General features: G+C 40.9%; 1 protein-coding gene across 1 annotated transcript; it reads left to right on the top strand.

Moving 5' to 3' along the window:
* The first annotated feature begins 1,189 nt into the window (after positions 1-1,189).
* LOC308093822 (P2Y purinoceptor 13-like) lies at positions 1,190-3,781 on the top strand. The gene is made up of 4 exons (XM_080440190.1): positions 1,190-1,320; positions 2,235-2,436; positions 2,519-2,905; positions 3,380-3,781. Exons 2-4 carry the CDS (start codon positions 2,254-2,256, stop codon positions 3,767-3,769), a joined length of 960 nt encoding a protein of 319 aa, XP_080296316.1. The 5' UTR covers positions 1,190-1,320; positions 2,235-2,253; the 3' UTR covers positions 3,770-3,781.
* Positions 3,782-11,936: the final 8,155 nt, after the last annotated feature.

Here is an 11,936-nt window from a genome sequence, read left to right as displayed (position 1 = left end):
GTCCTTGCATTGGCTTCACACATTAACACATATAACAGCACATAAGACAATGTTTCAGTAGTTCCTGATTGTTCCATTCATGCTCATTTGTATTTGCATATACAAATGCTGTGATCAAACGTGCTAATGGCCACCTGGCATTGAATAGCTAGATCACCTGTGAATGAGCACATTATCATCATTAAAGGTGTGCTTTCCATTGTTTTGTGGGGAAGGAGCAATCCGTACCAATGATGGTGGCTCATTTGCAATTGCTTGATCTATTGTTCGCCAAACCCTGGACACGTGATTGTAGGCTAATAATCCCCACTGCACCCTTCATATTAATTAGGCTGCTGCAAGGAAATCCACTCCATAAAATGTGTGTGTGTGTGTGTGTGAGTGGGATAGCCAATCTACAAGTTCACAACACCTGCATAAATACAGCATTTCCACTGTCTTGTCTACTCCTATCAGACTGTCAGTTATCAAGATGTCTGTGTGACAACATGATGTAAATAACAGCCATCCAGCAACTGCCAAAGTTAAAGAAAAAACTCCCACTCTTCTTCCCCCAAAGTGCCCACTCTTCCGGATGCCCACATTTCCCTAGTGTCCCTCTTCCTATTGCCCAGTCTTCCTTGTGCCCACTCTACTCTAGTGCCTCTCTTCTCCCCCCTCACCAGAGTACCTGCAAGTTTAATAACGTACTTTAAAGCAATACCACAACTGTTCACACTCAAATAAATATATTGTTTTGTTCTTAACATATTGTACATGCACACATGTAGCAGTAAATATGTACAAGCTGGTGGCCTAATTGCCTATAATCACAGTTTTGTCTTTCTGTATGATCCTCAAATCATTTCATGAAAACTCAAAAAAATTAATGGATCAAAGTGTTCCCTACATTTCTTTGAGCAGTATAGTATAAGAATCGCAATTACAAGAGCAGAGCTGTCCGGCAAGCAGATGTTTCACATCCTTTCTTCATTTCCAGTTTTTGTGGCATGTGAAAGCTATGTCTGATCTGTGAGAATAGCCTGGCTGTAAATACTGCAGGGGTTTCACACACAAAACCAAGCTTCCTGTGATGTACAGTAGTCTACTTGCTCAAGTAGCATATTAGAGGTGGAGGAGGACCCAAATTTGGTCTTCATCTGCCATGTGCACTGTGCACACAAAAGGCTATTTCCCCCGTCATCCATCAACAGCCACCGCTGTGGCAGGTGGTCTGGCGCAGTGCAGAACGAACCTCAGGAAGCTCAGAAAGGGTCTCTGAAAGGAAGACTGACACAGCCATTGGGATTGTGACAAGACAGCTCCAGAGACCACCCATTTGTAAGTGCAGTTTAATATACAATCTGTTATTTGGCATTCAGTGAGATGCCTTTCAAATTATATGAGAAACACTGAATAATAAATCAACATTACTCTTCAGAGAAGAAACTTGTTGGGGGTGGTAAGGGACCTGGATACTGGCCCCAAAATGGTTCAGCACTACTGGTCTACAATGTTATTTACCCTGTATTACTGTTACTATGTAAAAATGTAATGTATGTATGTAATGTATTTATTTATTTTAAAGTAGGCCGTCCTTGAAGGTAGCAATGGGTCTCATGCACCAACTCAAAAGAAGAAATCTTAATCTTAAGACCCACTTAAGCAGTTTTCACAAAGATTGTGACATTCACCATTAGCTGCGATTTGTTTTCTTAGCTGTTACAGAATCTACGCACACTCAAGAGCACATTTATGCACATTTTAGTGCTGACATGTTTGCACAAAATAAGTTGTATAATATAGGATTTAAATTACAATATCAAGGTTCAAGGTTCAACTTTATTGTCAACAATACCATTTACAAGTAAAAGGCACATGAAATTCATTGTGCGCTAAAAACCAACATAGCAGCTACAGCCTCAGGAATACCACGTTCAAGACTCAATGTCAAAAGTGTTATAGTTATATAAACTAAGCTGCTTAATAAAATCATTGTATAAGATCTAAACTACCTAAAGTGCAAAAAGCTCAAGTGCAAACTGCAATAAAATATATTTGATCATTTATATATTTTTTATTGTTATCATTAGTTCTCAAAGGGTCTAACAAAGTACTCTTTATTGTTGTAAAATATGTATTTATCCATCCATCATGCATTTACAGTGTTTTCTCTCTTGCACTGTAAGTTTAGTACTCTCTCTCTCTATTTCCCCTTTTTTCATTCCATCATCTCTTTCCTTTCTACTCTCAAGGTCCAGCAAGGTTGTGAAGATGAACACCACAATATCCAATAACTCCACAGATTGTGATCTAGATACCAGAGTGATTGCTGTGGTTTTCTCCTGTCTATATAGTGTGGTCTTTCTAGTGGCCCTGTCACTGAACAGCCTGGCATCATGGATCTTCTACAACATCCCCAATTCCTCCACATTTGTGGTCTATCTAAAAAACATGGTGAGTCGAGGGATTTGTGCTGGAGATATATTTGTCAGTGGCAGTGCAGAAAAAAGTGATTAATATGGTCCTTTTCCAATAGGTGGTGGCTGACATGCTCATGACTCTGACCATCCCTGTGAGGGTGCTGGGTTTTGCAGGTGTGGGCTCCTGGAACCTGCGTGTCTTCCACTGTCAATACTCGGCTGTTCTATTCTACTTCTGCATGTACGTCAACATTCTTTTCATGGGCCTCATCAGCCTAGACCGCTACCTGAAGATAGTCCGTCCATTGGGGAAGTATGCACTACAGAAGGTCAGGGTTGGTCGGATGCTGAGTGCAACTGTCTGGGTGGTGATGTTATCTCTAGTGTTGGCAAACATCATCCTGCCTACTAAGCCACTCCCTGGAGACAAACTGACATGCGAACCCCCAAGAAGAAGCAAGTTTGGTATGATCTGGTATGAGGGATCCAAATACTTCTGTCAGGTAGGCCACACATCTAAACCTTACACTGGAATTGTCTAAATCCAACTGCTGTGATATATTGTATTACTAAGAAGTAGCCTTGTTAATTTGTTACCTACACTCTATTGTATTATTAATATTATTGTAATTTTTTACAACAAATGAATGACTTTACAACAATAAGGCAGGCACGCCTCACGAGCCTCAAGGCCTCGTTATCAGAGAGCGAGTCACTAGGCAAAGCGAGTGCCTGTGATGAGCAGCCGATGGCATCGAAAGTCACACGTCAACAAGTGCGCCGTCCCAGTTCAATTGGAAAGTCGTGGTGAATGGAATAGGCTATTACTAGTACTTGACAATGACGTGGCACATCGCACATGTCACTTCCACCCAGCCAAAGGGAGGACTTCTGCACGATGGCCATTCTCAGGAGTTAGCAAGGCTATAGCAGAATACCACTCACACTTTATTGTGCTTTATATTGATTGTGTCCAGGTGGTGTTCTGGGGCACGTTTGCTCTGATGGTGGTCTGCTACACCTTCATCAGCAGGAAGATGTTCAAGTCATACAAAGCCTCCAGGAGCAGCTCCGAATCGCCCAGTCGCAGAACCAAAGCAAAGGTGTTTTTGGTGGTAGCAGTGTTTTTCATCTGCTTTGCCCCCTTCCACTTTGTCCTAGTTCCCTACACACTGAGCCAAACCCGAAATACAGCAAACGACTGCAGAGTAGAGAACGCCATCTACATCGCCAAGGAAACCACCTTGTGGCTGTCAGCCATGAACGCGTGTCTGGATCCACTCATCTACATATTCCTGTGCAAGATGTTCCGGAGACTACTGACGGACACACTCAGCCGCAAGCCCCTTCCAACAAGGCATTACTGACTGACACACATCTTCAATGCAGAGATGTCACAGTGTGTGATAGGAAAGGTTGTCAGAGTGTAGTCCTAAAGGGTCAGAGGTTCATCATTATGGCTTGCAATATTTGCAATATTTCAGCTCCATCGCTAGTGTGATGTGACATATTTACTGCTACATGTGTGCAATGCAGTGTGTGGACTTGAATTCATTTGTTAAACATTTTGCTAGACAGTATAAAAAAAACATCGCCTTAAGCTGATTTAACCACTTAAACCCTATATACTTCACTGACCGGGGTCCCTCAGGGGTCTATATATGTTCCCCGCCTTTTTACCCTCAACAAATCTCTTTGCCAAGCACACAACGCTCGGCAAGTGCAAAGTGTTGTCAAGTGGTGTCTACAAGCTCACAACGCGTCACATGGCATTTTCTATATAGGGCTTAATAGCAAGAGCATAGCTACGTGTCGCAACGTGGCGCATTGTGAGCTTCTAGTTCAGCTGTTTTTGCAATTTAAAAAAAGGAGGAGAAAAAAGAAGAAGAAGAAGCAGTGATAAAACTTATCCTCACCACTGATAAAAATGAATGACCAGAGGGGGCTGTCAAAAGCAGAGTCATGGATTCTCTTGTAATGGAGAAGAGTCCATGCATACAATACAATACAAATTATGACTGATTCCTTTGCCCCATAGCCACTGCAACAAATGCCACTGCCGCATGTTCAGAATGTTCTGACATAAATAAATAAAAATCAGACATTTGCTGCTGTGTGAGCAACACAGTCTCGTGAGATCTATCAAAACATTTTTGAAATTGTTTGAAAATATTTCGACAATAATGATATGCCAAAAATAGTGTCACCAGGTTGAAAGTGGTTAAACTGAACTGGTACAATAATCTTATGGCATCCACAGCCGTCTTGTCTTCCATCTGTTTGCCTATCTGTATCTTCTCTTTTGAGAGACATAATGTACTGAGTCTGGATGTTTTTTAATAGTGTTTTTAATTAATAAAGTATGAAATCTGAAGCCACTGCTAACTTTAACGTCAACCCAGGTAGCAAATCATGTCAGATTTCTAGTGTGACGACGTCTCCACGCCCCGCCGACCGGAGCGTCCGCTCGTCGGGACCCGACGTCTCCACGTGCCGTCCTTGATCAGCGTTTACCGTGCGCAACGCCGAGCGTCCACCCGGCGTAGCGTTGGCGGGACGGGAGTAGCGTGGCGCTGTTGTATATGACCCCCCCCCCATATATAGCGACCCCCCCACCCCCCTGGGTGGGCGATTATGGACCCCCACCCACATTTTTTATATAGCCTAGATATTGTATTCATATTAAGTGTGTATAGTTCAGACATTTAACCCATACTTTGTAAGGTGCTCCTCCCTGTACACCAAACCTCTTTGCCAAAAATAGCTGATCTACAAGCTCACAACATGTCTGCGACGCGTTGTGAGCGTGTAGATCTGCTATTCCCCAAATAGAGATGCAAGGGTTCAAGTGGTTATGTAAAAATACAGTACCTATCACAAAGATTGGCAGCCCTCCAAATCCCTGTTGAAGACCCGGGCCCTAGCCTAATGTAATAATGCAGCACAGATGTTAACTTTGTTTTGTTTTATTAGAAAAGGTACACAAATTAAGCAATACATATCCATAATGAACCAATACATATCCATAATGAAACAAACTTTATTAATTTAAAATATATTTTCATATATACACAAATGCTATCATGTAGCTAGGGAACCCTGGAAACCCACTCAAGGACCACTGGTGGTAACATTCATAAGGAAAGAAGTTCATTCAAGTGACAGTTCATATGAATGGCCTGTAGTTCGCCGTTTTACCCCTGTTGGTGTCAAAAAGATATTTTTCTCCAAAGGGTTGTTATAAATGCATGGAACATTTAACCGCTGAAAACAGTCCAGTGTTTCTGAAATAATTCTACAACGTGCCTAGCTTAACTAGCTATGTATAAAACAAGCATGGCAACATAAGGGCACAGTCACACATAGGCTCCAGAGGCTTCAAACGCTCCAGCGTCCTGTTCACTTCAGTTCTGTGGGGGATTATGCGCTTGCTGTGTTTTGCCGCGACACTTTCAATGTGTCTAAAGCGAATTGGTGATCTTGTAGTTTTCTTTCAGTGAGCCAACCGCTAAAGTCAAACAAACTACAAACCAGAGAACTGGCACTGCCCACAAGGCAATATGGGGAAGTATGCGTCTGACCCCTTGACATGTGTTAACTACAAGGCTTCTGACCTAGATGTGTGACCCTGCCCTGAATCCTCCTCACAACTTGAGAAGTAGATGGGAAGGCATGTTTTGAACTGTACTTAAACAGGTTAAGGTTAATACTATATGCTTCCAGTCGCTAGTTTAAAGTCTTCTTTCAATCACCATGATATGCGTGAAATTATGGTCCCATTTCTTTTAAAATTGACGATCCAACCAATAGCAGTCATTTGGTGCAGAGCTTGGTCAAGGGGGGGGGGGGGAGGAAGGAGGAGGCTGGCTGTGGGGCAGTGGAGCAGGTTGCAGAGCTTGGTCAAGGCGGGGGAAGGAGGGAGGAGGAGGTTGGCTCTTTATATATATATATATATATATATATATATATATATGCATATGCATATGCATATATATATATATATATATATATATATATATATATATATATATATGCATATGCATATGCATATGCATATATATATATATATATGCATATATGTGTGTGTGACACACACACAAACAGTATGTGTGTGAAAAAAAAAATTTGTGAAAATCTTAGAGTACATATCTACATAGCACCAATATTTAACTAAAATCTTTGTTTCTGCGGGTCCCTGGAACAACATATTTTGAGATAGGGCTCGGCGGCCAAATACATATAACTTTTGGGGTTCTTGACATGAAAAATACTGAGCACCACTGATATAGCAACACACTTTTTTCAAGATTTAGAAGACATGAGATCCGAGCGCTCAAAACAATTTGGAGGAGAGGATATAAAGTTAAAACAAAGTTTATTACATATAAAAAAAAAAAAAGCTAACATGTTTCGACCCGTTAAGGTCTTCATCAGGGCGTGAAAAGGTTCAGTTCTCCCGCTTTATATAATAAACTTTGTTTTAACTTTATATCCTCTCCTCCACATATTTTGAGTGTTTGGATCTCCTCTTCTTTTTAGACCTACATACAACCCATACAGTAAACAGATCCCGTCATGCCCCAGAGAAGTGTACAAACTGTACATATATCACAATATCACAAGGTACAACACACACCTGAGGTCATAGGCACCGATCCCATGGGTGCTCCTTGTCATAAACACACACCTGAGGTGGTGATCAGGGGTGCAATGGTCGCTTCACGCAACACCACAGCGTTACGGAAGTTCTTTTGGAGGGCAGGATCATCAGGGCCGCATTAACCCCGGAACTTAGTGGAACTTGTGTTCCACGGCCTGAGCCTGCAGGGGCCCTGTGTGAATTATGTATTTAAAAATATATGTATTATTGTAAAAAAATAAATAATTTATATTATTTTATTATAATATTATATATATTCTTCTTATTATTATTTATAAAAATGTATATATTCGGGCCCTGCTGTGTGAATTATATATATTTAGAAACATATGTTGCTTTATTTTTAATGTTGCGCGGCAGAACAGATGCAAACCTCTTGCATACCGTTGCTGGTACTGATGTGTCACTTCTACTTCCTGTAAGTAGACAAAAAAATAAAACTATTGTCGACTAATCTTTACAAGCGGCTCTTATTTTGAAATCCTCCGCTTTTATGGTAAGTTTGTTTCTGTTAACCAGTATGAGTCTGCTATCATGGTCTGTGACCGCAACACAAATAAACAAGAACCATGTGGATTAAACGCAAGATTTGGGCCAACGTTCATATTATTTACGATATGAAAACCAGCTCCTGTGACTTAAACATTGTACAAACTTTGGAAGTGCCGTGCATTAAACTCTTTGAACCTCGGCGCAGCATGGTGAGTTAACCTGACAATGAAGATGTGTGTGCGTGTGTGTGTTTGTTTGAAGTAGACTGTATCTCACGTGCTGTGTTTGAATAATGTAGCTCACGGTTGTTAATGTCATCTCTGTCTGTCTGTCTGTCTGTCTTAGTGCTACCATAATGTACACTGTGAAAATCTAAATGACATATTCTTAAGACATTTGTACTGTGCAAATAGCTGAATAGGATGGGTATAGGTCTACGCTACTGTATTTTAACATCAGTCGGTCATAATGGTGAGCCATAATATTATTTTCTGAGGTGGTAAAAAGGTTGAGAACCACTGCGGTAGACTTCAAGAGGTCTTTTTACTTTAACTTTTCAAGTACATTTCAGAGCCTGTACTTTTGTACTTTTACTTGAGTAATTAGTTGAATGAGTACTTTTAATAAAGTCGCTTTTTACATAAGTAAATGTATCTGAGGCTACTTCTACTTTAAGTGAAGAAAGTGAGTAGTACTTTTACCATCTCTGCTGAGTATTGTTTTCTCAATTCTAAACTTGAATTGTTTAATTTCTTATGAAGAATAAGAAAATAAATATGAAACATTTGTTACCCATCTCATCACCATATGTCTAGTAGGCTACGACTGTAATGACCATAAAGTAACCTCCTTAATAATAAATGTAATTTGTAATGATAGACACTGTAGTCATAGCATAGACTGAAGTTGGAAAGGCTCTGCCCAGTGCCTGTGTCAGCACCGATCGTGCTGGCGGTGGCACGTGCACCAAACGCACGTGCGCGTGAACGCACCCAATATTGTCCGATTAATGTTGAGGGGGGGCCTTTGATTTGGTGTAGTTCCACGGCCCTGAGGGGCCTTAATGCGGCCCTGAGGATCATGCGCGTGCACATTCACGGATGTGTACGCGCGCACATGCTAGAACACGTTCCCCACGATTCATGCAAGGATGCAAATGGCTACTTTGCGTACCCGGTTTACAAGTCCAAATGTGTACTCACTCCTCACATATACACGGAATATAAGCAGCACAGCATTGTGGCTACAGTACTGCTGGCCAGCGCTGCCAGTATCCTATCTGTACACAACAAGAATGCCTCAGCCACTGTCGAAGAAGAGAAAGATACTTCATTCAAAGCAAACTAGTTTCAGCTCCTATAATTCAAGGCATTCCTTGAGAAGATTTACAAAGATTAAAACTAAGCTAAAACTATAGTCATTTCCTCTACAAATATGTTTCCTACTATTTATATACACCTATAAACGTGAGTCAAATCTATCACACATTAAGGTAAAATAAAAATAAGTGTGACATGCGCGTGCCGTGCGTCCGTGTGCCGTCATTAAAATAGCGTTCCGCCAGTAAGAAAATCACCATTACACCCCTGGTGGTGATGGACACTAATGTGGATGGACTAGATCAGTGCTTCCCAATATGCGGTCCGGGGCCCCCCTTGGGGACAAGGTCCGACAGAGAAGGTGTGAAGCCTCGTCTGTTTGGAAGCAGCGCAAACAATTTGAACCCATTAAGACCTGAGGCCGATTCTACAATTGCCTTCTATATCAATGGATCTAAAAAAAAAAAGTGCCAAGGACCCAACATTTTGGGGATCAACATTTTTCAAACCCTTTTACCAAGATTTTGCAAAAATGTTCAAAAATAGATGTACAAGCTCGTATATCTGCTATTTTTGACAACCACTGTTCTAAATCCTAAGAGTTTGCTGAAAGACTTGCTATACATATATTGCTAAAATCTAAAATGACACAGATGCTTTCCCGCTTTTAACACTCGCATGACGGCAGTCAGACCATCCCGTACGCAGCCTGACTTCAGATCAAATTGACTGTTTTTTCCTTCTATTCCATTCTCCCCCGCAGAGCGGGGCTACCATTGTCTTTTAAATATCGATTAACATTTCAATCCCACACAGCTCACATGTTGGCTATAGTGACTACCTTTCATTTGGTTGAGTCTACAAGTAGAAAAATTATAATATAGGCTTAAGGCAACTCCGCACCAAACAGACTCGTCCAGACTATTGCAGACTACTCCAGACTGCAACAGACTGGTATTCGGTTGGCAAAAGTTACCATTTAAGTCTGTCAGCCGACTGGCCATTCATGTGCTAATTTGACTTTTAGCGTGCCAGCGTTGCCAGGTCTGCTTATTATAAGCGACTTTGGGCTTGTTTCCCTGCAAAGCCACTTAGGGATGTTCCCAGCGTTTTTTCTTCACTGACGTGCAGTGGTGTAAAGTAACTAGTACATTTACTCAAGTACTGTACTTAAGTACAATTTTGAGGTACTTTTACTTTACTGGAGTATTTCCAATTGTCTATACTTGTACTCCACAACAATTATTTGAAATGTTTAGTTACTAGTTACTTTGCAGAAGTTAAGATAAATCATTATGAAACATACATTAACCACTATTTTGTACCTATAAGCTATTTGAAAATAGCAGATCTACAAGCTCACAACGTGTTGCGATGCACGCGTTCTGAGCTTGTAGATCTGCTATTTTCAAACATTTTTGTACTTTTACTTTTGGTACTTTAAGTACATTTTTATACCAATACTTTAGTACTTTTACTCAAGTAAATGTTGAATTCCGGACTTTTACTTGTAACAGACTCAGAGTACATCTATTGCATTCAAGCCTGGAATTTCGTCATTTTAGGGGCAAGGCCACTTGGCCTTTGGTGTTGTAATTTTTTGGAGGGCACAAAGGCCCTGCCCGGCCTTCCTGCCAGGGCAGGAAGGCCATCCAAAAAATAATAACGATTTTTAAGTCCAAAAATGATTTTTAAGTCCACGGAAATAATGCATTTAACTTGAAGGTTAAGGATGATTGTATTTTAATATATTATAAGAATAGTATAACTATCTGTGAAATATTACCCATTTATTTCACAAAATAATGTGTTGGCAAATGACCAATATTTAGTTATATAGGTCTCAATATGTCACATTCAGCCCTGGACTTCACTGACTGAAGTAGGGGTCACATTAATCACATTAGATTCACAGAATGTATTTTACCCACAAGTTATTTTCATTCAAATGAAATGTGAATGAACTTGCACTAATAATGACTTTAGTTGATTTTTCACTCTTTAAAATATAGTATTTCTTAATTATTAATAATTACTGCTTGTAGATTGGCTATTTTCACGATTTTAAATTGTTTTTAAATAATAATAAAAAAGGAACATACAAGATTTCCACCCGACAGCCATAATATATAGCCAATATATGGTTCTGTATCAGTATATGAGTCCGTTTTTGAAGATTTCATTCTAATTGGCTACTATGCCTGAATATGAATTTCATGAGCCTGGGTAGGTCACCCTGGCTTGGCGGAGATATGCCCTGTAGCACACTCCGCACAGCAGCAGCAGCAGCAGGTGAAAGCAATTCACTTAATTGCTCGTTCTCTCTCCCTCTTTCCGTCTCCTCAATCTCTCGCTCGCTCTTTCTCTCTCAATCTTTCACTCTCCCTTTTTTCTCTCCCTCTCTCTGCCGCTTTTTACCTCTCTCTCTCTCTCTCTCTCTCTCTCAATCTTTCACTCTCCCTTTTTTCTCTCCCTCTCTCTGCCGCTTTTTACCTCTCTCTCTCTCTCTCTCTCTCTCTCTCTCTCTCTCTCTCTTTCACTCTCCCTTTTTTCTCTCTCTCTCTCTCTCTTTCACTCTCCCTTTTTTCTCTCTCTCTCTCTCTCTCTCTCTCTCTCTCTCTCTTTCACTCTCCCTTTTTTCTCTCTCTCTCTCTCTCTCTCTCTCTCTCTCTCTCTCTCTGCTTTACGAGCCTATTCATGCAATGCTTGAACTCCCACTCAGAAGGACATGTTTACATACTTGCGCATTACATATTTATACATAAACACGGATGCATGTGACTCCGTCACTGGACAAATTTACACACCTGCTCCCAATCACCACAGCGCAAAAGTAGGGCAAATCAATCAATCTCTCTCTCTCTGGGAGCAACAACAAGAAACAGTGAATGTAGGTTTTCATAGACATGGTCGCTTGTTTCTCTCACATAATCTGGCAACACCGACAGCCCTCTGTTGTCACTGCCACTGCGCTACCAGTCGGCTAAAAAGCTGAACATGTTCGGTCGGCTCTGGGTCGGCCGAAAAGGTCCCGACGGACCCCCCGACGGACCCCTAACCGAC

This window comes from Gymnoscopelus braueri (genome assembly GCF_963280865.1).
Source record: "Gymnoscopelus braueri genome assembly, chromosome: 10".
In the NCBI taxonomy this organism is placed as follows: domain Eukaryota; kingdom Metazoa; phylum Chordata; class Actinopteri; order Myctophiformes; family Myctophidae; genus Gymnoscopelus; species Gymnoscopelus braueri.
Note: the sequence above shows the minus strand (reverse complement) of the source record. Positions and strands in the feature narration are given on the sequence as shown.

Bases quoted from the DNA above. Each gene is read 5' to 3' on its own strand.
- LOC308093822 (XM_080440190.1), top strand. From the start codon at position 2,254: ATGAACACCACAATATCCAATAACTCCACAGATTGTGATCTAGATACC. The intron at 2,437-2,518 runs GTGAGTCGAGGG...CTTTTCCAATAG, and splicing joins TGGTCTATCTAAAAAACATG to GTGGTGGCTGACATGCTCAT. The intron at 2,906-3,379 runs GTAGGCCACACA...GATTGTGTCCAG, and splicing joins GATCCAAATACTTCTGTCAG to GTGGTGTTCTGGGGCACGTT.